At 42.9% G+C, this 26,012-nt stretch overlaps 3 protein-coding genes across 3 annotated transcripts in view; all 3 read right to left on the bottom strand.

Annotated features, from left to right (window-relative positions):
• Positions 1-26,012, bottom strand: part of il20ra (interleukin 20 receptor, alpha) — a 103,161-nt gene that overhangs the window by 29,354 nt on the left and 47,795 nt on the right. The gene's annotated exons all lie outside the window — the stretch shown is intronic.
• Positions 3,778-6,073, bottom strand: LOC308333858 (ADP-ribosylation factor 6-like). The gene has a single exon (XM_080790366.1). The coding sequence runs from the start codon at positions 5,279-5,281 to the stop codon at positions 4,760-4,762; it is 522 nt and encodes a 173-aa protein (XP_080646492.1). The 5' UTR covers positions 5,282-6,073; the 3' UTR covers positions 3,778-4,759.
• The window catches only part of LOC308334789 (EH domain-containing protein 3), a 39,338-nt gene continuing 33,930 nt past the window's right edge, over positions 20,605-26,012 (bottom strand). Inside the window, exons 8-9 of the mRNA XM_080791616.1 lie at positions 24,055-24,219; positions 20,605-23,163 (exon numbers count right to left, since the gene is read on the bottom strand). Coding sequence (XP_080647742.1) covers positions 22,633-23,163; positions 24,055-24,219 — 696 coding nt within the window. The 3' untranslated portion in view covers positions 20,605-22,632. The remainder of the gene's footprint in view (positions 23,164-24,054; positions 24,220-26,012) is intronic.

The following is a 26,012-nucleotide window of genomic DNA, read 5'->3' as shown; positions in this document are numbered from 1 at the left end:
TTAGAGACATGATTTCGATCATGTCAAAGGTCTTTTCTCACCTAGACACCATATCCGACACTGGGATGGGGTCTGATGTGGTCGCGGTACACTCTTATAAGTAATGGTACTTACTTAAAAGGTCTCGGGACATCCCTAGTAATAACTATACTTACTTTATTTGATTATTTTGACTGGATACAGCATATTAATGTGCATATCAATGTCATGTAAATAGGCTACATCAGATTTAAAAAAAGAAAAAAGCTAATTTACAGCACGACATTGCAAGGGGAAAACAAAGCATGAATACAAAAACCGAGGTACAAAATGGGTCCAAAAGGTGCAAAGTATACCTATTTAAGGCTAAAACATAAGATAAATATATGTAGCTCTTTAACATTCGCATGACTGAAGTAAAATGTGACAGAAGTAGCATGTGCTTAAATTTAGAAATTGTTTCAGATGTAAAAAATATTAATAATTAAAAACTGAGATGATGGTCATGGAAGGGGTACCTTCTGAAAGCTTCATGGGCAAAGATAATCGACTTCAAATTTTCAAAGAATTGGTCTCTTCTTAGACATGGTAACAGCTGCCTGTTATTATGGAAAATTTTAGCCTGAATGTCTGACTGTACCTCGTGCGGTTTACATTTTTGACTAATAAAGTATTCAGTCAATCAATTCACTCTGAACTAACCTCGCCTCACCAGGCTTTCCACCGCCTCGGAGGAAAGCCTGGTCTCCGTTTCAAAAGTCCGTATGATCCCGGCTGGGGCCGGATGATGTGGTTACGTCATGTTGTAGTATTGTTTTGTAGTCGCCAGACAGGATGAACAGGCGGCGACAACTTCCTTTTCCCTCTCAATAAAAGCTCTCGCTTACGAAAGCTTTTATTGCTTTTATTCAAACAGGAAGCAACAAACAGCTTCCTGTTTGTTGTAGGCAAACCATTGCCTATACAACATGACGTAGGCATATCATCCGGCTCCAGCCCGGATCATATACCGAAATTAAATGGTGCCCAGGCTAACTCTGAACAGGGATAAAGGGATTTTTCAGGCGGGGCTAGATTCTCTATTTAAATTCAAGGAACCCCAGTTTGATATGGAAATTTAGCTCATGGACCACCATGTACAATATGCGCACATTATTGTACACTTCTAGGACTACAAGAGTAGTTGTTTGCCACTGGATCTGCCATTCACTTTATGCATGCGCATACCCTCTATTTTAGCTGTTCCACCACTGGGATTTCTTGTTGTTTCTGTTGCAATTTGTTTGAACTTTGAGGTGTTGTTTAAAGTCATTTAATATAATTCATCAAATAGGACTTTTCTGTTTGGATGTATGGGCTGTCGAGGCCAGAAAGTAGTTTTTTGCCACTCAGTAGGCATTCCCGTATAACTTCTGGGTATGATGATGATGATGATGATGTCACGCGCATACCCTCTATAGCTTATGGTACCATTAATCACCTATAAGGCAAAATTCGCAAAATGTCATTATGCTTTAAGTTAAGTAGCATGTGACATGTCAAACTAGGTGGGTGTCATGATTCTGAATCCATTGCAAGCATTTGTTACACACTCCTTGGATGGTGGCCATAGCCGTTAACCTCTTTTTTTTTTAAACCATAGAATGCACTTGTATTCACGCTCAGTCGCTCACCCCTCTAACCCCCCCCCCCCCCCCCCCCCCCCGCAATAATGACCTGGCATTTGTAATGTCTACATAATTTTCTATTTAAATTACATTATAGCATTTGCATATTAGGTCAAGGTCATCGAGGCTAGGGCAAAGCGCTACGGGCAAGTATAGTGAGTTGCATGATAAAAGATATAAAGACAGACTGGAGGGAGAGAGACAAAGAGAGAGAGAGAGAGAGAGAGAGAGAGAGAGAGAGAGGTTTATATGGACATAAATGTGCATGCCTCATATAGCAAAAGCATGAAAAAACCCTCTTCCTGTGATCTGCGTACAACCGAAGAACCAGCCTCTCTCTGTGTGTGTGCGCGTGTGTGCGACTGTGCGTGTGTGCGCGCATGCGTCTTTCTTTGTAACTTTTGTTTGTGCACGTGTTGAATGATGATGACATAACTGTGAAACTGTGAAGAGCGTTTCTTTTCAGATTGCCGAAATGCATATAGGCCCCCTATAGGGCTTAATGTATGTTTTGTAAAAATCTAAGTAACTAGTAACTAAAGTCTTCTAATAAATGTAGCGGAGTGAAAGTACAATATTTGGATGCGAGATGTAGTGGAGAGTACAAAGTAAAAGTATTGGAAATCGGAATTACTCCAGGAAGGTACAAATACCTCAATTCTACTTAAGTCTAGCCTAACAGTACGTGAATAAATGATACTTTACACAGTTTTTAGAATGGGTACAGTTCAAGGAAGGTACAGGTAATATACAAAATCTGCTAAGACTTGTTTACACCATAGGGTCCTCCATTTTCAATTCATCAGAACATTTAAAGTCGACTTTCGTCGAAAATACAGTCGACTGAATATCACACGACTTTTTTAAACCTACAGCTGATTTAGTTGACCGAAATGTATTTTGCCAGGCCTTGATGTAATGGCTGATTAGACTTTGTTACAAATACAGTAGGCATACGTCTATCCTGACAACTTGTGTACTTTAAACAACAGATTGTAAGCCCTTTTCTTTGTTTTTTTGTATGAATCAGTGGTATTTATTTTATATTTTCCTTGGCATTTCTTTGTGTAGTTGTCTGTTGGTTTGTATCATTTAGGCCTATGTTGTTCTGTAAAGGGGTATTAGGGCTTGTTTGTTTGTGTGTGCCGCGACGGAGCGGGCGGTAGAGTTTCTACTATCTGCTCGCTGGTTGTGGTGGGCCGGTCTGGGCCAAATTCACACGAAAATGCCCGGGCCGAATTTTTGTCCCAGTCCAGCCCTGTGCCTCGCTACAGCCATTTGTACCTTATGACACTTTGTACCGTATGACACTTTGTACCTTATGACACTGCAGGTATTTGACCTCTTCACAACACATTGTAACTGTATACTCACTTCCCTAAATGTAGACGGCACTTTCATATCACATAGAACAGATCACTCTGTACCAATAAACCACACACACACACACACACACACACACACACACACACACACACACACACACACACACACAGTCACACACAGTCACACACACACCTTCTTTCTTCAACCACAGTGAGTACGGAAGCTAGAGGTGCGACCACGATTTTCTTGTAGCTTCGTGATCTCTCACACAACCCTCACACAGCTGTCCAACATTTCGAACGAATACAAAGTAAAGTGAAATGATAATCAAAAACATGATAATCAATAACACGTTTTAAACAAATGATGTGTATTTGTTTTCTTCACTGGACCAATCTCACATGTCCTATATAGGAACGGGTGGACCAAAGTCCAAGCTCCCAACTTCATTTATCTTTTTTTTAGGAATATCTTTTTAAATAATAATGCACAATATGCTACAGATGCTCAATCAATATGCTCACAATCTTAGGGGTTAAGATTGAGCAACACTGTTTAATGAATCATCAATAATATTTCATTGAATCATACATGCAGGGAATCTCTGTAAGAGTCAGTACGTGCCATTAAGATCTGAGGCCGATTATACAAATACAAGTTCTAAACCAGTAGTTCCAAACACAGATGTATAAAGCTTGCAGTGTGGCACAAAATGGCATGCTGTGAGCTTGTACATCTGACATTTTTTAATATAGCCAATTCAAACAATAAAAAAGTACACAGAGGCGTGTTTAATATCGGGTCATATAAGAACTGTGTTCCAAAAAATGAACAAATTTGCATGGTGGTTTGTTTGACTCATATGGATGTGACGCATCAACTGAAGGCGAGGAAATTATAACGTTACCGCCGTCAATTGAATAACGTTTTTTTTTTTTTTTTTTTTTTTTTTTTGACCCTGAAACAACAAAAATATATATTAACCATTATCACAGTTCCTGTATAAGCCTGCTCCACACAGTGCTTTTCACACACACCTCCCATTGCAGGTAACAAGGATGGAATCACTGCACAGGAAATAACTACGAACACATTCCCTCAATCAATTTCAGTAATTGTGTACAATCAACAATGACAAACGGTGTGCTTAATGAGGTCTTATCGGGTCCATAAAACACATTCTTACAAACTACGGTGGCAGTTTGAAGTGAACGATGGGATTGATATGCTTCTGATGTAGGCTATGCTTTCCAACACAGATATGAACAAGTTATATCCTCGGTGGGATTCCCCATCCTTTGGATTTGAAGCTGGGTCATGGTGAGAATACTATACGAAAGCTGAACCAGGGCAGCCTCTATTGACTGCAAAACTATAACGCCTAACCCACGGCCGCAAATTCCCTAAAACCAATTACGGTTACGGTATACAAATGAAGTAGAAAAAAAAGAAAGCTTAAAGAAATTATATGGCGTATTCAGACAGTATTGATTATACAGGGTGTAAGGGAAATATACTACAGAGCTAAAGCAAACTAGAAAGGAAGCCAGCCAAAACAATTGTATTTTTGATTAAAAGAAAATCTGGGTTATAGAGAAGTCATCGTTATCAAAGAGGGGGGAGGGGTGAAATAATCACACCTCTCCTAGATATATATTCAATAGAGAGGTTATTGAGAGGTCATGTTATTCATCAATTGCTTCAGATTTTGTTTCAGTGTTCTCTCTCGTCTTCTTTTCACTTGTAGCCTATACAAAATAGTCCAGGACATTTGGGCGGGAGCACCACTAAGATTTGTAATTTGAGGTAAGCCAAGTCAGGCCTTCATAGAGCCCGTCGCCTGTCGTCGCGCACGCCGGCTGAACGTACCAATTCCTGTCCCTGATGCGCGTGAGGCCCAGCTTCTCCTGGATCTCGTGGGGTTTCATGGCATCGGGGAGATCCTGCTTGTTGGCAAAGATCAGAATGATGGCGTCCCTCATCTCGTGGTCGTTGATGATCCGGTGGAGCTCCTGGCGTGCCTCGTCTATCCTGTCCCTGTCGGCGCAGTCCACCACGAATATGAGGCCCTGGGTCCCCGTGTAGTAGTGTCTCCACAGGGGAATGGATCTCACGTCCCACACGTTGAACTTGACGTTCTTGTAGGTGACCGTCTCCATATTGAAGCCTATCGTGGGGATGGTGGTGACGGTCTGACCCAGCTTCAGCTTGTAAAGGATGGTGGTCTTCCCAGCAGCATCAAGTCCAAGCATCAATATTCTCATCTCCTTGACCTTGTTGCCAAAAATCTTTGAGAGCATCTTCCCCATGTTGTTGGCTGTTCATAAATAGTTCCTTACAAGGATAAGAAAGTAAAAAAATATATATATGTATCTTTGGAGAGTAAAAAACAACAACGAAAGAAAAGCTGTGTTAATACAACTGCCCACGTGATCGTGCTGGTGGGTTGCCTGCCACAGCTGTCAGTATTCAAAGGGCAGTTTATCTGTCACAAGTTTGTGTGGAGGTATTGGTGATCAATCAGTTAGCATTCCATTGATGAGGGCGAGAAACGTGACGACGAACACAGGCACACGCACAGCCTTCACACCGGCAGGGTGTGGGCAATATTTGTATAATCCACCGGCTCTGCGACCTAAAGAACTATTAAAGCCTATATTTCACAACAACCAGTCGGCTACACGCTCCCCCTTTCAAAATCCACATTACCAGGTCCCCGAAATCGTTTTTCAGTACAACTAAAAAAACAAAAACGAATATAATATTGTAATGTACATGAAAAGCCTGTTATAGCGCTGTACAGGCAGGCCCTTTACGAGCCCCCGGAGTTACGACTTCCTCTTTGACTGCCGGGTGTCCACACACTTGGACCCAGAAGACACACCGTCGATTCTTTAAATAAAAAATAAGCCACAACCGTCAACCGGGTTGGTTTCAGTTCATTTTGTCCCGATCAGTAAAACGCCGGTATAGGTAGGTATCCTATCCGCACCGGCCCGGGACGTCCTGCCTTCAAAAGGGTCATTGATTCATCCGACTTTGCGCTCTTCTTCCCCCCTGCTGCGACTACAGTGAGCAACCCCCCGACCGTCCCCAGCCCAGGTTGTCAATTGAATAACGTTTTTGACTGTAAGTCAAACACTATACATTTTTCTGATCATCAGAATGCCAACGGCCTATACCACAACTTCCTCTTATCAATGACAAGCTGTTTATTTTAGTAATTATGCCAGTTGATTCCTCCCCACACACATTTCTGTATCGTCACATGCTGTTGGATCCCAGGCCTATTGGAGAGAGCTATATAGATAAATGACTTCCTCCACCCAGCGGATGAACGACTGACGCCATAATGGTACTTCGGTACTAGATGACGAGGAACTATTACAGCATGCAGCATATATTGGGGATGCCCACACCACACACTGAGTTATATTACGAGAAGTACCTCCCTGAGTTATATTACGATAAGTGTACTTTTAACACCTCCCCATCCTCACGTCAAGCACCGACCACAGTTTGGTTGCCTTAAAAATTGGTAACACCACCTTCCACCACCACGTGTTTCCACCCGCCTACACCTCCCAAGACATATACACCCCCAGTGTGAGACAGAGCAACAGATAGTTACAACTTGACAGGTGAAGAAGACTGACGGACTGCAAATATAATATATTAATAATATATTACTGACGATGACCATGGAGGTGAAGAAGATGCCAGTTATTCTAGTGGTCCTCTGCATGCTGCTGTTCTCATCTCTGGATGTCCTGGCAGCACCACATACCGGTAGTAAGTCTGTTGTTTATTTATTTTTCTTGTTATTCCGCTACTTGCCTGTATGTCTCAGTGTCTGACTCTGTTTCTCTCTTCCAGACTCTGGTCCAGCAGTGTGTTGCTTCGGCCATTATAACAACCCCGGCCTGCCTGTAGGCAGAGTGGTGACATTCCATCACACAAGCGTTCACTGTCCTAGAGTTGGCGTTGTGTGAGTATTATGTTATGCTTACCGTTGTATTGTATACCAACAACACATACACATTGGACACATTCTACACGTTCACTTGGCATAGACTCACATCCAGCATAGTTTTCAGACAAGAGACAAGATCAGTTCCTCATCAGGTCCTCATCAACACACCGAGTCGATCTGATTGACGGTTCTCGAGATATGCAGGCAGGAAATAGGAATACAGACAGACAGCCAAGACAGACAGACATACTGTAGGGTCGACACTGACAGAAAATCATATAATGTAGGCCTATACTATACAGATATAGTGCCGTATCCAGGGAATAATCAGCAGGGGGGCATTCATATTTCCAAGGGGGGCACTTGATTTTTAAACCTGTAAAACATTAAAAAAGAATGGTGGGGTAGGGTTCTGGACTGGGGGGACACCAAGTCTATCTGGGGGGGCAGCGCCCCCTAGTGCCCCCCCGTAGAAACGGCGCTGCATATACAAAGATTCATGGAATGTATGGAGCGATGCCACAAACCACACTGTAAATTAGATTAGATTTGAGCTATACCCTTTTTATAAACAGTTAAATTTGAGATGACATGCTTAGAGTGACAGCTAATCAGTGGACAAAGTACTAAATGTTTTTATCAATACTGTGATATAGAAATTCTCTGTTACAAGTATATGTAACAGAGAATTTAGCTATTGAAAAATAGCAGATCTACAAGCTCATAGCGTGCCACCGAGTGGCGCGCTACAAGCTTGTAGATCTGCTATCTTTCAATATTTGTATGCTATTTTTGAAAAGTCGTTAAAATGTGGCGCAAATCATTGAATATATATTTCAGAGCAAACATTTTTGAACTAAAATATTTGCTTCTGGGGGGGTCCCTGGAACTACATATTTTGAGATGGGGGTCCGTGGCCCAATAGAGATAATTCTGCAGGTCCTTGACATGAAAAAGGTTGAGCACCACTGACATAGTTTTTCAGAAAGATGCTTTGATTTAGAAGCCTTTTTTTTAATCGACCTCAGTCCAAAATGAGTTAAAATAAGATCTGGTTGCAAAAGGGGTGAAGTGGCCCTTTAAATGATGCCCACATCTTCTCTCTATCTCTCCGTCTGTTCTAGTTTCATAATGAAGTCTGGTGCCAAGGTCTGTGTTCACCCAACCAAGAGATGGGTCCAGGATATAATAAGACATGTGGAGGAGAAGTCCAGACGACATGGGGGTGTGACACTGCTTTCATGAACACCTTGGTTTTCTTGTTAACTATATAGTGGTATAACTATATATCTCCCACATTTCTCTAGTTTTGTTTGTTTTCTCCGATCCTGACACAAATGTGTCCCACGGCTGGACTTTGAATTTCTCTAACTATAAACTTTCATGACAGCAGACAGCCTAAGTACAAATATAATTTATGAAAAGCTGCTACAGTGAAGTCTGTTCACAGAAGTTGTTGTAGGTAGGATATGTGGGGATTATCTGACGAGGTACCATTTGAGTGGGCAAAACCTTACATACTAAATAATACTAAATTGTTTATAGGGTCAATATAAGTAAAATAATATAGCCTTTCCACAGGAAAGCCAATAGCATATATTACAAAGTTATCCCCCTCACTGGTGAACATTCCGGGAGGAAAAACGGGCAAGCAACGGGGGTGAGTTGTCCAGTATTCGTAATGCGGTACTTTCATACCGGGACCTACCTCTTACCTCATTCACCTCTGTGTGTCATATGTAGCAGCATATTTATTTATATTGTAGTATTATTATTTATTTAACGAGAATGTGAAGGTTTTCAGAAAACCTTAGGTTAGGTAAAGGTGTTTTTAATGCCTCGGGTCTAATAAACAACAAATTAGAAAGCATATAAAATCAGTGGTTGAATCAGTGGTTTATTTCCTTAATTTATTTGCTTCATTATCAGTGCAAAAATTGTTCTATTGAATTTGTGGTGCTCATTTTATTTTATTTTAATAATCTATTGCTGAATTTGTTTTATTTATACAATAAAAAAACAACTATTTATTTAAATATTAATCAATATGCCGTAGTTGTTGCCTTTGCATCGATAGCCTATATACTGTAAGGCAAGTAAAATGTATTTATGAGGCACATTTTAAAAACAGTCCATGTTGACATACACGTATCTCTGTTGAGAGAGCGGGGTATTCATAGTGGATCTGACTCTATCCATGTCGCCCCATCATGAAGATCAGAATACCAACGGTTTTTATAGGCCTATACTACAACTTTATTTTGTATTTTTTTCCCAATTTACATGACATAGAGCCTTTATCAGCCCTGGATAAATCTTTTCAGACCTTAAAGTAAATAGTAAATAGTCTCTGCGAGGTGGAAACCATAACTGTTACGCTCCCGGATTCAAATGCAAAAGTAGCAGATCTACAGGCCTAAAACGTGTCAACCTTGTGGATATCTTATACTTTTGATGCTTTTGTGTGACTAGTGTGATCAAGTAGGGAGTTAATTTACAAATACACACAGTTAGAATATTGCGATAAGATGTTTTATGATCTAATAATGTCCTCCAATACAGTGTATGTATGTCCTCTCACTTTGCAGTTGTATTCAGTGCTCTCCAATGGCCAGCAGATGGCGTCTTTGCACCTAGGTTTGAGTTAAGAACAAATTTGATAAATATTTTGCATCATCTCAGTAGCCTATAGTGTTTTTGTGCATAGTTCCCATGTCATTTTACCAAGAAAACAAAGAAAGGGAAGAGCGTGGGGTGTAAGGAGATGAAAAAGAAAGAAAGTTTGAGCACTTTTTCACAAAATGTAGGCCTATAGATAAAAGCCAAGGGTTTTCTTCTGTGTGGGTCTTAGATATTTTCAAGCTTTTTACACACCGTTACAACCAAAGGGTCTCTTTTACAAACTTGCTACAACTGTACAACCAAGGGCTTTCTTAGCTTTTTCACACAGTTTCCTTTGAGTTTCCGAAGTCAGGGGAGAGAAAGCACAGGGACACCTCTTCAGATCATAAATGTCACTAATCTTATATTATGCTCGCAAAATAAGTGTACTTTTGCAATATTACTGGTAAATATTAAATTGTGAATTGTGTATATACAGTAATAAATAATATATAGGCCGACAGTATATCGGTGGACTTTTTTTGGGTACCTTTTTCTAGGACCAGAATGTTTTTATCCTTTCTCAGAATACACCACCCCTCTCTGATGCTTAAATGTAAGCCTAAACTCGGTTGGAGACAGCAGATCTACAAGCTCAAAGCGCCGCGCGCACGCAATGTTTTGTGACCTTGTATAGATCTGCTGTTTTCCGGCTGGCGGCATCCATCTCGTCATACAACGTCACGCAGGCTTTAAACGGGGGGGAACGAAAATGTGCAGCAAAAACAACGGGCCTCTCCTCTCCCTTGACATCCTTCCCTCAGCCTGGCTCTCCACCAAGTCAGATAACAGAGCCTCATTCATCAAACAGGGCTCTCCTCCCTGCACGGATTCAACACCACAGCTATTGGCCCCCGAGTCAGTGAAGGGGAAACATCACTGAAATATGACAGAATTGGTTCATTATTCCATTGCGTGAAATGATGATTTATCGCAGAAGGTATTGGAAATGGCCTCAGTAAGAGGCACGGAACATATTGGGATTCAAAAGATGAAGTAGTGTGTGACATGTTGGCAGCCAGTTGACAGGCCCTCACCATGCCGTGCTAACCATGGCTGGGGAACAAGGAAAAAGTCCCATTGGGGCGTCCCGTTTTTTTAATTTCTTACGTTGCATGTTTTGCAGTTCCCGACACGACACCTCAGTTATTAGAGAGATAACAGGCAAATGTTGATCAAAATAACACATTCTACATTCTCCAATTGGGTAGACTTGTTGTAATTCTTGAGCGTAAAATGAAACGAAATGGACCTGTACGGTTTGGTTCCATTTTACGCTCTCAAGTTAAAGATCTTAATAACCATTGGTTACCAACCTCCTCACTTAGCTGGGGACCACCTGGAACCCTTTCAAGGACCACTGGTGGTCCCCGGACCACTGGTTGAAAACCCACTATGCTAGTGGTATAGTTCTGCTGCAGTACTTCATACTACACAGCGTCACATCAAGCATCAAAAGTAGCAGATTTACATACGTTTGTATAGATCTGCTATACTTTTGCTATACCTTTGAATTTGAATCCTGAAAACATAGTTTTTGGACATGCGTTTTCTACCCGACGGTATCTGTATTAAGTTTCAGGACTTATTCCAGATCATTTGACCATACAGTACTGTATGTATGTAGTATCAAGCCTGCATCGGGCCTGTTCCGCGTCAACGCAATCTTTCTCCAGATAACTAATCCGCAGAATGTCCCATGCGGGCCACCCTTACAACCCTGCTACCCTACCAGATAAAACATGTCCATCACACACACACGCGCACGCATGCACGCACGCATGCACGCACGCACAGGAATTAACCTTTGATAACGTCAAGAAGAAATATTGCCTTCTAAAAACATCAGTTAGTTTGAGCTATGTATTTCATTCTCCCAGGGTGGAAGGCTGCATGGTTATTAATAATATAGGCCTATTCACTGATAAAAAGTGGAGAGAAAAGGGAAGACAGGAAATATTTTTTGTCAGATAGCGTGCAGCAGGCTCCCACGCCGTATACTGTACAGCAAATCATGTTCTAGGAAGTTATTGATCAGATTGTACACTGCCAGTGTTGGGCCGCATGGGGCAGTGCAGTTATAAGTTAGGGATTCAATTGAAGAAGTGATAATTATAACTACCAATGCACCTTTTTTGTTTTTGCATGCATCAGAGGAGGCTCCAGAACAGTGTGACTGCAGTGACTATATGGGGAGGCTGGGCTATAATGAATTTTGGTTTACATACAAAATCTGTACGTTGTGAGCGTGTTCCCCCTAGATTAGAGGTGTGTGTGTGTGTGTGTGTGTGTGTGTGTGTGTGTGTGTGTGTGTGTGTGTGTGTGTGTGTTTTTTTTCAGGCTGGGTGTTTTTAGCATAGGAAATGTATAGCTCCAAAGTCACAGCAAACTTTATCTTATCTCATTGCCTCATAAGAATGCGAAATATTCTAGCTGCGTTCTGGTCCCCACATCAAGCACTGTTGCGTAACGTCAGAGAAGTCTGTCAGAGATTAGGATTAGACCTCTTTCTTTATTTGGCGTCGTTAACTCGAACTGAATCAACGTTGGTCTCTTGCGTATGCACGGTCTCATGAAACTGATTAGGCCTGCATGACTGAAAATAGTCCAGGTCATCAATCTTATAGTTTAACATCTTTCAACATGGCATATCCCTACAAAGAAATTCACACAAGTTCAAACATTAGCAAATATTCTCATTATTGTTTAAAAAAACAAGCTCACAATGTGATGCATTAGTCTTCACCGTTAATACATTTCCTTGTACAAAAATAGCGCTTTTGCGGTTAAATCATTTTATTTTTAGCAGAATGCGAAGTCCTTGAACCGAGCAGTTGTTTCCTGGCCCTGCTGTCCTTTTATATAGTCTTCGGAGAGGACAGACTTCAATGATGTGCTCACATTGTCTGGCTCTCTGCAGTCAGTGGGCCTTGGGGCTGCTGTGTCATTTTGGTCAAGGCTGCATGGTCGAGCAAAAAAAACACAATTAAATTGTACTGTGATGCATCTCAAACATGACACTGCAAATGAGGGAAAGCTCAATGTCTTCACTTTGGGGAATGGATGAATGAATGAATGAATGGATGAATGAATGAATGAATGAATGAATGAATGAATGAATGAATGAATGAATGAATGAATGAATGAATGAAAAAGTCAGAGACCATATGATCTCTCCAGTACGTGTTGGGAACAAGTACTCACATTTGTTACTTAAGTAAAAGTATCAATACTGCAGTGTAGAAATACTAGGGAATTCAAAATGCACTTAAATGTACAAAGGTATTGGTATCAAAATGTACTTAAAGTACCAAATGTAGAAAGGTATACGCAGAATGTCTCATTTCACAAGTTTCCAAACCTTTAGAAAAGACTTCCCACCACTGGTCCTACGTGTGTCGGGGGTTGTTGGGGACAGTGGTCTGTCTCCTTGGAAGGTGCAGGGTGCCTGCAGGATCCTGTCGGGCGGGGTCTGTCACCAGATGGGATTTCCTTTTTTTTTGGGACATCCTTGGACTCCCATCCCCTTTCCCAAGCAGATTGTATGGCGAACGCACTCATTGTTCTAGCATCAATCAAAAGTGTGTGAAATGTGTGTGTGTGTGTGTGTGTGTGTGTGTGTGTGTGTGTGTGTGTGTGTGTGTGTGTGTGTGTGTGTGTGTGTGTGTGTGTGTGTGTGTGTGTGTGTGCGTGCGTGCGGACAGAACTGACTACTCCCCATGGAGTATTAGTAATGACCCATGTAACGATTTATAGTAAATCGATTCAAACTGGTGGGTGACTATTGAAATCGTAAAATAAAAACACAGTATTGTTTTATTTATATTTATATATATATATATATATATATATATATATATATATATATATATATATATATATATATATATATATATATATAAAGGAGAACAAAATTCTGGATTTGGGTAAAGCCCAAACCACACCAATGCTTCACCATGCAACTCCTTGCAACATGCAACTAATTTACCCCCATTCCCCCCCACACCTTCACTTAATGTGGCCCTCAGGTTAATATCCTGATCTGATATATTATTGATTTCAGCTGTTAGAATTCCAAACATGACCCGCTTTAATTATTTCAGTCTATAGATTAGTAGCTTAATGACTAGTATAAAAATGTTATTGACTTTTTTATGTCCAATATATTTGTATTTATTTCATAAAGTTAACATAACTGTAGGTCTATACTTAAAGGCATTTGAAAGGCATTTGAAATTAAATACAAATGTCAGTTTTTAGTTTTAATCGGGATTTCAATTCAGATATAGCAAAAAATAGCAGATCAACAGTATAAGCTCAAAACGCGCCGCGTTTTGAGCTTATATAGATCGGCAATTTTTTTACTACGACAGTATGCAATGTGGCCCTCTGGAGTGAGTGTGGAAATATAGTGGCCCTCTCCATCTTCAAAGTTTCCCACCCCTGCCCTAATATAATATAATATAATATAATATAATATAATATAATTTGAAGGGTCAGGTCGCATGCACACATCCGCCTGGGCGACAGCATACGACAGACTGCTGGGAGAGCGCTGGCGCTTTGACATGGGAGGGTCAGATCAACACATGGAATGAATTTTGTACTGGCCTTATATGGAGCGTGTCTTGAGTGTACATGCAGGGTTTGATGAGGTCAGATCAACATATAGAATGTCAGAGAACAGGAAGGACGGGTGGGGAGGGTTCAACATTATGGAATGTATAGGGAATGATGAGGCCCAGGTGAAGGAGTTTCTCGCGGTCTTGGAGGAGGACGGAGAAGGAGATCAGGCCGGAGGAAGAAATGATGAAGTTGAGAAAAAAGTGTTCCCTTAATTCAATTACAAGGGGGAGGGGGGGGAGGGGTGCTGGCGGATAGAATGTTGTTCCTATAACCCCTGTCTCTGTTCAAGGAGGAGAACCGGGTTGTTTCACACGCACGCACACACACGCACACACGCACACACACACACACACACACACACACACACACACACGCACGCACAGACACACACGTGCATGCATGCCGTACGACGTCTATAAGTATACGTACTTAGTCAAATTTGGAGAGACGTCAAGATGATAATGAACAATGTCAAGTGGTTCAGCTCACACCAGCAATCAGATGGATGGTTTCCTGGTTCGAAGGACACACACACACACACACACACACACACACACCCATGGCGGGCCGGGGACAAAAACATATGCACACTTGTGTACTCAACACCCGGGTCGGGGGTCAAGGGAACTGTGATGCAACTGCCAATGATGGAGAGTCAGAGAGAAGTCATTCTGTATAACAATCCACAATGTAAAATCCTGAGTGGTAATGTTAACTGATGGGTCCATTTGGTTATATTAGTAGTACACTAGTAGGCAACTGTGAGTTACAAATGGATAAATGAACACCGACTGAACATTGTTTATAAGGAGCTATACAATATACAAAACATGCATGTTCACTTCATTGAACAGAACAGAACAGAACAGAACATGTATATTCAAAGAAATAACCACTATAGGATTTCCTTTTTAGTCAAACATCTTGTTTAAATCTTGTCTTCTTGAGCATGAATCCTGTATCTTAATTGTGTCATCGTGGGGTTGAGGACTTAATTTGTAATACTTTTTTCTGGGACTGTGGTGTCCATTTTGGACATTGTGTGTTTCGTTTCCCCCGCCTCCAAGTGTTAACCACCACACCTGAGTGTTGTTTGGGTGTCATTAGTTTGATTGGTTTGTCTGGTGTATTTAAAGCCAGCTGAGTCTTTGACTGTGCAACAGAGGAACCAGTATGGTTCACACTATAGTGTTTGACGTCAAGTTTTTTAAGGTACTCTTGTAACTCTTACTACTTTAATTGCACGACTTTAGCCTGGTTTCAATAAAATCTGTTTTGTGATCTGCAACTGATCCTTCCACCCTTTTTGAAATGTGACGGTCCCCAACCCTGACATAAAGTTTGCCATGTTGTGTTTCATGTTTATTTTGAGATATTTGAGAAGTGAGCTAAACATTTTGTGTACCCCAGGGGTCCCAGTTTGAGACCGAACCCATATGAAACTGTACAATTATTATTTTACTGGAAAGTGGAAGATAAAATGTTTCCGCCCGACAGAAACAATAATATAATTTGTGCTTTAACATCTTCTGACCTCCATTTCAACGTCTCTGTTACTATAGAAGCATGCAGTAATTACCAGCTTGGTGTCAGATCTCCACTCACTCACTGCCTCGTGACTGGACACACGTTCACACAGGTATGCCAACACACACACACACACACACACACACACACACACACACACACACACACACACACACACACACACACACACACACACACACGCACATGCACAGCATGCACGCACAGCAGTGTGAGGTGCATGACTCAGAGTCAGGAGGGCATGCTGTTATAGGCGTCAGCCCAGTCAGTATCTGTATCGATTATTGAATCAATATCGTTGTTTTCTTTTCATCATCTGCTCATAAACCAGAACTACAAGTCTGTCTGTCTGTCTGTCTCATGCAGTGTTTCTGTGGCTTTCCTCTCTGAGCTATGGCGGCAGGATGTGCTTAGAACTGTCATGACAGATACGTGTGTGTGTGTGTGTGTGTGTGTGTGTGTGTGTGTGTGTGATGTCCTCAAATGACAGTCACCATGCAAGTATGACTGTTGCGACTGAAGGTCGCAGTTAACTATGGAATCGTGCGTCAGTGTATCACTCAAAAGCCCCCATATATTGTGCCCAGGTCTCGTGACATCACTATGACATCAGGGATGATAGTAAATCATGGGTCATCATAGTAAATGCGACCTGCTACCCTCTACCTGGGCCCTCATTAAACCCTGTACACTCAAGACACTGCCCCCGCTGCCACCCTTAGATCTCCATATATGGAGCTGACCTGTTCTGACATTCCATTTGTTGATCTGACCTCATCAAACCCTGTACACTCGAGACCCCATACTCGAGACCTCATAAGTGGCTGGTTAAGACTTGTGGTTGGTTAGGGTTAGGGTTTGGGGTAGGGTGTCGGACTGTTGACACCTCTCAGAAACATTAGTGAAGTGTTTTGGTAATGTAATGTAATCTCCTTGGCTTTGCTATTTGTTGAAATGTGACCCTTGAGACTGAGCGCCAACATAATTGTTATTGGTATGGGGGATTGAACCTCAACCTCCCAATCTCAGGACAGACACTTTACCCAACAAGGCCACTGTTCTGGTCAAATTTGACGATATACTGTATACTGTACTGTAGGCTATACAGCAGTGGTTTTCAAAGTGGGGCTCCAGCTAAATGACTGATTGTTCGGACCCTTATGGGTCTGTAAATAAGTCTATACAGCATGTATGTTGTAGTATCTGCCAATTCAATATAGCCTACAGAGAGCTTATAGTCTCAAGTCTCAACAGTTCTCTCTTCTAATCTGCCACTGGCCAGTATATGTACGCACGCTTCTCTGTTGACACATTGTTTCCAGGAAGTACTGATATATCCTTGTCTCTTTCCTTTTTGAGAGAGAGAGAGAGAGAGAGAGAGAGAATAGGGGTCAAGGTGGGACAGAGAGTGGTTGAACATGTTTACTACTGACACACACACTCCACACACGCATGTGCACGCGCACACACACGTTTGTATTACTACACTTTTTATCCCGTATGCATACGTGAAACTGAAAATAACAGATCTACAAGCTCACAATGCGTCGTACGTAACATGACATTGACACTGATGTGCAACTATAGGTAACCCCAACTAAGCCTAATCTCAACCTGAAACATTCTCTAATGTTGGTATAAATAAATAAATATAATATATATTTTTGTGGGTAGCAGACACAATGTATTTTTTTGACATTCTACTATACATTAGTCAAACACACACACCTGTGTTGTATTTCAGTCTGCTTCTGCTTCTCCCTCCCCCCCCCCGCCCAAAAAACACAAAGAAACATTTGCCACATGTTTAGAATTAGTGTTTTATTTTCAGCATAACGTCTGCAAATAAAGACAGCTTTGCATTCACTCCATCATGGAAGGACAGGTTAGACAGGTACAGTATTCTATCGGGGCAGAGTTTGGAGAATGTTATACCCACTCAACAGGTGCACCTACGCCTGTATTAAATAATTATCGTTGACCTGTTGAAGCGTTTTAAATACGTGGCAACACCATTAGGGTTGGGACACGGGATCAGAGGAACCGGGATACAACATTGAGGAACCAGGAATCGATTCCATCGCTTTTTGGAAGTTGGAACCGTTTCCGGGAGCGGTTTTATCAGAGTTGTGTGGGTTGTGTTTGTTTTTAGCCTCGCTACTCGACTGAGTTCTTGTTGTGCGACTCCTAGTCTAGTTTTCTTTGCTCTTTCTTCGGACTAATAACGGCTGCTATACAGTTACAATACCAACAATGGTCCTCAAACTGGACTGAAATTGAAACACCCAGAGTTTGCAAAAACGTTCCAGATCAGGAACGACTTTTAAACTAACCAAACAGTCCTGGTGTGGTGTGTGTGAACACGCCCTTAATTCCATTCCAAGGACCAACCATAACCCTGCAGAGAGCTACAACTCTCAGAGTTACAGACCTGGAAATGGGTCCATTTGGAACCTCGATCCTATAGGAATAAGTGAACCATTAATTCACTTTCCGATTATTTTCTTTGTAATTTTATCGTCTGCAGGCTTTTGTGAACATCCCAGACAGTTAAGTTGCTTAATTCAGTATTTAGATATTTTAGTTATATACATTTTATGCGCTCCGCCCCTTCCTAATATATACAAACCAATTGTAACGTCAAACTCCATTTTAACCACGTTAGATTAATCAAAAACACACGTGCTTGGTTCAGGTGACTCATTTATTGTCCTAATTAATGTGGTGCCCGTAACTTTTCAATAACTTTTTTTGAAAAGAAATAAAAACTTAAATGAACCGGATAAAATCTAAAATCCTAAAGGATCCCAAGTTCCAACCCTAAATACAATCTACTGGAATACTCCGCCCGATGATGACATTCAGAGTTAACAGAATAATACGCATACATACAATATACACCTAATAACACTGAACCATGGACAGAAGTACACGACGATACTCATATTGTATACAGTACAATATATGTATCATATTTTATGTGCACTTACAGAAATGTGATGTTGGCATTCCCCCCAACACAATACTCAAAGTGACTGCACATTTCCAGACAATATAGCCATAATATGTCTTCATATAATGGTCATAATTATAATGATGTTTGATTCCGCCTTATGCTATATCTGAGGCATATTATGCTACCGATACTATACATTGTCAGTCAGAAAATCGCAACAAAAAACAAACGAAAAACACTTGAATTCTGGCAAATCGACCCTCATAGATCCTCTTCCTTTTGATCTATAAGGAACACAGCCACAGGGTGTGTGTGTGTGTGTGTGTGTGTGTGTACACGTGTGTGCACACGTTTGCTTTCTCAGCGTGTGCACCACAATATTACATTTCCTATTTTTCACAGTTTGTACTTCTTAAGTGTGTGTGTGTGTGTGTGTGTGTGTGTGTAGTATGTGTGCGCGCGCGCGTGTGTGTCCATTATACAATTCCACCAAGCGTTGATTAACAGCTCATTTCCACTAAGCTCTGTGTGATGGTCTCCCTAAAAGGCTCCATGCAGAGCAGCCATTTTGGAAAGAAGTTGGGCCTCTAGCTTACTTTCTTTCACATGCGTTTCTGTTTGTTCCATTTCCACGCTGCTATTGTGCATGTGGGCTCACTGGAAACACTCTGCTACACCTGTGGGTCTCAAAGTGTGGTTCAGGTTCCCTCATGCTTCCTTGGGGGGGAGGGGGGGGGGGGGGGGGGGGGTTGCAAATGGCCCCCTTACGGGTCTGTTAACTCTGAGAGTTATGGGTTTCCTTGAAACTAAAAAGTAAACATTTTAGAACCCCTGTGCTACAGTACAGTAATTTGACCAGAGCTTTAATTGGTATAATTGGTAGAACCTGTGAAGGAAGTATAAGGAAGAGGGCCCAATTTATTTTTTGTTGCGCTTTCCTGGGACGCATTATAACAATGAATGTTTCGATTCATCCATAACGCATTTCCTACAATGGAAATATTTTGCGTATGTTCAAACACACAGTGGAATGCAGGAGCGACACACATACTGCAAGACATCGCTCTGACCGCGGTGGCCCCAGAGGGTTTCCCCCCCAAATGAAAGGTCATTTGCGTTGCGTTTTGTAAATTACCACGGCTGTCTCAAGCATACCTTTTATGTGCTTTGCATAATGTGTGGCTGTTTTCCCCACGTAATACTGTATATACCCAGAAGGGCTCTTAGATGTTGAAAGTAAAGCAGTGGACATGGAAAAAAGCAGATAGAGAGAGAGAGAGAGAGGCCTCAGTTAATGGCCATGCGGAAGGAATGTTGTCCTTATAACGACAGCCTTGCTTCAACAACTCAACACAGTATTGTGGATAACAGTTCATATCCTGGCTGATGTCTGCTGGGGATACAGTAGGTTATTTATATCCCGCTATGTATGTACTGTACTGTACTGTACTGTACTGTAGACATGTCCCCCATTCCCCCCCAAATCATCCTTCATCCATTCCAGATGATGCATGATTCGTGCCCTGCCTAATCCTCCTCCTCATCACCACCACCATCATCATCCTTACTCCCTTTTGTACTTTCATCAGTAGAGGTTTCATTTTCCAGTGTTTCTTAAGTCAGTGGTTCTCAAACTTTTACATTTCAAGGACCGCAGTTTGACACACATCAGGCCCACACGCACCCCCAATTCGGTCCAAACGTCTTATCTCCCGAGACCCCTAATCTATACTATGAAGTCATAACTGAGAGTGTAACAAATGGGTCCATGTGGTGCCATTTGTATAACACTCTCGTAGTTTCTGTCCCGCGACCCCCCCCCCCCCCCCCCCCCCCCAAAGGACCCCCGGGGTGTCCCCGAGAGCCCCGCTTTGAGTGACACTGTTCTAAGTGTTATCAGCCCCTCCTGTTTGTCAGTAAACAGCCACCGCCCCATAGCGTAGCCGGATCAGAAAGAGGACAGTGAGCTAAAAGTCACTTCCCATGTGTGACGAGACCCTGACAATGTGAAGGTCTGGAGTGGACGCATGATGGGGAAACGCCCAGTCCTCACGGTTCATGCTCTGTGTGCACATGTTTGTGTCATTAGTGAACTGAGAAAATAACTGTATATAAATACACAATGTATGGATGGAGGGGGCTAGGTCCAAGCAACGTGGTCTCACCCCCTGGCCAAACATAAAATTGTGACTTGAAGGGGGGGGGGCAAATAAGGCACATGTTGACTTTTCGGGACTTCCGCACTCTAGGAATGCGGAAGTCCAGGTCTTCAGTGTTTTTGACGGTTCGCCCCCCCCCCAAAAAAAAAAACTGGTTCACAGAGTTCACAAAACGACGGTCTAAGTCACAGCAGGCACCGCCGAGGGAGCTTAGGGAAGCACGCCGCCGTGCCGAACGTTACGAAGTCCGCTTGAGCTGACTCAGCGCCGTCCGAGGTGTGTCAATCGTATATATGTTCCCCAAAAATCAACACTTTTTTTTGCTCCCCACTTCAAGTCACACGTTTGGTCACATTTTGTCCCGGAAAACTCACAATATTCCTTTTTTGGGGGTGAGACAGACGGTGTTGCTTGGACAGAGTCTTTGGACAGCAGACAAACACCCCTGACCGGCGATGGGGTAATTACATGTACACTGAATTCACACCAGCAGTGGTACGGCACTTGCCAAGTCTATGGTGGAAGCTACCGCACATTCCACAAGGCCCTCCCCTTCTCGCGGCGCCTTTAACGTCACTTATTGCAGAGGCAGCAAAAAATTGTAACTTTGCCATTGCCACAGTGCGGCGGGACAGAGCAGCAGTCAACCAGAAGCATACTTTGCTCTGATATCGGCATCGTCTAGGTCTATGGGGGCTATAGGCGTACACACTCGACACCACTTGAGATGGAGAGAAACGGGCTACTTGTATGGAAAGCAGCGAATACCGATGACAAAAGGTTTTAATTAGCAGTTGTAGATGTGAAATGAGTCAAGATTGAGCAACTTCATGGCCTACGGTCAGCTTGTTTGTTCTAACAAACATGCTGCCAGATGCATCGAGTGTCTCCTCCCTGCTTGTGAGCTCTCTCGCTGGAGCACAGTACGCTAATCTATTTACTAACGAAGCACTAGAAATCGCCACCGGTGTGAATTCAGCGTTACCTCTTTGAATGAGCACTTGAGCAGTTCTGGTATGCAGTATGTTCCTCTTGGATGAGGACAGTGATGGTAACACTACAGACAAATGTCCTTGACAGAAAGAAACAAACAAAATACAGTATATTTTGACTTTTTTGTTATTTTCATATGGGAAATGGATATATTTCTCTAGGAAGACGAGCACGTTTTTTTTTTTTTTTACCAAATGACCCCTAGAATCCCTATTCTGGCGTGAAAATAGCAGTACAAGCACACAGCTCTCTTATGCTGGCTCTTTTCGGCTCGATATAAATTATATTAATGTATAGATACATATGTTGGAAGATATTCATTGTAGAGCGTGGGAGCCTTTAGTACAGAGCCCTGGGCCAAATTCCAATAACCCAAGTCGCTCGCTCACACTCGGTCACGCCAGCATGTGTGGTGTTACGGTGAAATTGGTGACGTGCTGAAATATGTGACAACCGTATCGCATAAGCGCCAGTGTCCGAGCGTAAATCACTGTGGCTTGCTCATTAGCAGAGTTCAAGCTATAGCGGTATTTAGGCCACGTATTTAAAGACCTCCATGTAAGTTATGTGACGTCCACAAGATGGGTCAACATAATTATTTCGGCCCGGTCACCAATTTCACCGCAACGCGGCCATTGCTGGGGGCCACCCCGAGTGTGAGTGCGCGAGTGGCCCCGAGATTTTTTGGGGCATTGGAATTTTTTAGTGGCCAAGGGCGGAGGGAGGGAGGGAGGGTCAATGACTGTGCTACTCTACTGTCATTTTCCTCTTGGAGGGGGGCAGCAGGTGCGCGGGCAGGTCGGACGGCAACTCGTGTCCCTCCAGCTTGACCTTGATCAGGTGATTGGCCAGCGCAAACTCCTCGTCGTCGAGCATGCCGTCCTTGTCGATGTCCGCCAGCTTCCAGATCTTGCCCAGCACCGTGTTGGGCAGCTTGGACTTGACCATCTCGCGCTTGGCGTTGGCGCCCGTCACCTTGCCGTTGACGGGCGACAGCGTGTAGAAGATCTCGTCGTAGGCGGGCTTGTCGCGCGCCACCACCCAGTCGGCGTCGTCGATGCCCTCGCCGGCGCCCTCGCCGTAGCCGTGGCCGAAGGGCCCGTCGAGCGTGCCGTCGAAGGCGCCGCCCTTGACGGGCGCGTTGGGCCGCTGCGTCTCCTCCTGGCGCACCAGCACCATGAGGCCCGCGATGTCGTTGGCCAGCATGTCGTCCACCGCCTCCAGGAGCCGCGGCTTGAGGGGCTGGAACTTGGTCAGGTCCTGGGACTGGAGCAGGTCCTGTGGTGTGGGGGGGAGACGGAACCCATTTAGACCCGAGGACCGTTCTACAAGATGTCTGCTGAATCGTGACGGTTTTCTCGAAAAATCCCATGTTTTTGTGTCAGTGGTTCTCAAAGAAAATTCATGTCAAGGACCCCCAAAAATATATATGTATTTGGCCGCCGACCTCCATCTGAAAATATGTTGTTCCAACTTCCAGGGACCCCCCCCCCCCCCCCAGAAGCAAAGATTTGAGCTACAAACGTTCGCTCTGAAAGAATATTGAATATTGAATATTTTTCAAAAATAGCAAACCTACAAGCTGATGAGCTTGTAGATCTGCTATTTTTCAATAGCTAAAGTATGACATAATGCTTAAAACACCAAAAGGGGTTCCCACCCCCCCGCCCAGAATGTGATAAAACAAAAATGAAATCACAAACACTGAACGGGGTGCATACTTAGTTTAGACTAGTCATTGGTTAGACATGGGTTAAGGTTAGGTTTATGTGTGCTGCCCTGTGGGAGGTTAGGTTTAGGGTGAGGGTTTGAGATAGTTTGTAGTTGTAGGACTGGTCAAACTGTGATTTGTGACTAGTTTCCAAAACAAAAAATATATAGTTAACATGGTATGTATGATGAAATCATTATCGTTCTAAAACCTATATTGCTTTCGTTAAAGACATGCCGAGTGCTGACTTCTATGGCATCCAAATGACTGAAATCAGTCGTGACGACTGAGAACTTTAACCCATGAGGAACCAGGTTACTTGTTCAGGATTGGAGCAGGTCCTATGGGGGAGGGGCGGAGACAGGTTGAGGTCAAATGCCATGATTCTCAACCTTTTTTCACCGCGCCCGGTTTGGGGCGTGATTAGGGATTTGTTGTTCCTCCATTCCTCTTTATACCTGCATCTTCTTCAGATTGGGGAAGTCTCCGGGGGAGATCTGGTGCTCTCTCTCGATGCGGCTGTAGATCTCTCCCAGGCTGCCGATCAGTTCCTTCTTCTTGTTGTCCTTCCCGAACACCGTCGGCATCTCCTTCTTCAGCGCGCTGATGATGAACGCGTGGACCTGAAAACGTGGAGGACAAACGTGGTGGAAAAGTAGTCAGATACAGTATTATCCCATTCTGACCTGAGATCAGATTCTAAAAAAAGTCTTCTATGTCAGTCGCTCTTCGATTTTTCAAAAATAGCAGGCCTACTAGCTCATAGCGCATGGAACTATTTTTCTGGGCGTAGTGATATGGACACAAAAAAACATAGTTCTGTGTGATAGAGGGGTAAAAAAATAACGAAAGTTGCACTAATATTTTAGAAATAGGTCAACAATACAAATAACGTTAGTTTTGTGGATTCATTTACCTTTACTGCGTGGCCCCCAGTACCACAAAATGACCGGAACTACTTGATACTTCACCAAAACCAGAGCAGAACTCCCACCACGGGACTCTGGCAATCGATTAATACAGTTGCAACCACTATATTAATGGCAAGTATTTCAGACAACTTAAGTTCAAAAAATCCGAACTATCCCTTTAAATGAAAGTAGCCATAGAGTACCGACATCTGACGTAATTTACACATCCTGGGTCACGTGTTCTTTCACCCCATTCTGAATTCCCATAGACGTGTTTAATGTCGCGTCATATTATGAACTACTACTCGTAAACAAATGAGCACGGCAATGACTCATGTGGATATGAAGCGTGGACCGATGGCGATAGAACGCTAATGTTAATGAGCGACTGACTATCGTAAACGATACAGAGACACCTCCCCGACAATACAGTTTGATTATATTTTGGACCACAATTCTTATACGAGACGATTCTATGATGACCCAATGTTATTCTCCATATCGAGGGGGGGGGGGGGTCTGCAACCTTTTTCACATTAAGTGCCGGTGTTTTCATTTTTGTGACAGTCAGTGTGCACTGTGCCATATATAATTATGACACCGTCCACATCAAAATGTAATATTCCCAACTAATTTTGATTGTCCACGGGATACACATAAGAACCTTCGAAATATTTCCTTTCACGTCAGGATGTAATGACCATTAAACTCAGGGCAATAACCCACCTATCTCCCAGAATCCCTCCCCCTGCAGTCAAGAGTTAGGAGTTTGAATGAATGTACAATTATGTGCAGGGTGTCATTGTTTGTATAGATGTGAGTGGACTTAACTTAACTGGCTAAACGTTTTTGGAATGAAAAGAAAGAAATGTCTCTGTCTCACACTTATGCCATGTGTGCCAGTGATCACCCTCCCCTGTGCCAATGTTGGCACCCGTGCCTACGGTTGCCTATACCTATACAACATACCACACAATTTGGGAGCATTGCCAGAGCAATAACTTCAGCAAAGCCAGGCAGGCTGGTAAGGCAGGATAGCAGGAATGAGAGTTCAGGCCATATCGACGATGTTATCATTTTTTTCCCCCTGATTTCATCTCCTGTCCTTGAAACACCTCATAAAACGCGCACGAGGACGCACGCACGCACACAGACAGACACACACACACACACACACACACACACACACACACACACACACACACACACAGGAGATGACAGGAAAACTGCTCTCACTGCTTTACTTCATGAGAAACCTGTTTGCGCGTGTGAGTGTGCAAGTGTGTGCGCACATGCAAGCGCATGTGCACGTGCGCAGAGAGAGAGAGAGAGAGCGTGGAAGGCATCATGAGCTCTTCCTCAAAGTTTCCTGGAACTACAACAGGAAAGCGAGGGTCTCTTTACTCTTGATCCATGACTTCCTGCCCCAAACAGGAAACAGGAAATAATTCACAGAGGAGAACCGAGCCATTTGTCATGATTGTCATAGTCTATTGGCTTTATTT

Source organism: Protomyctophum bolini, assembly GCF_963924005.1.
Source record: "Protomyctophum bolini genome assembly, chromosome: 19".
Taxonomy (NCBI): Eukaryota; Metazoa; Chordata; class Actinopteri; order Myctophiformes; family Myctophidae; genus Protomyctophum; species Protomyctophum bolini.
Note: the sequence above shows the minus strand (reverse complement) of the source record. Positions and strands in the feature narration are given on the sequence as shown.

Excerpts from the sequence above, each read along its gene's own strand:
- LOC308333858 (XM_080790366.1), bottom strand. The coding sequence starts at position 5,281 with ATGGGGAAGATGCTCTCAAAGATTTTTGGCAACAAGGTCAAGGAGATG.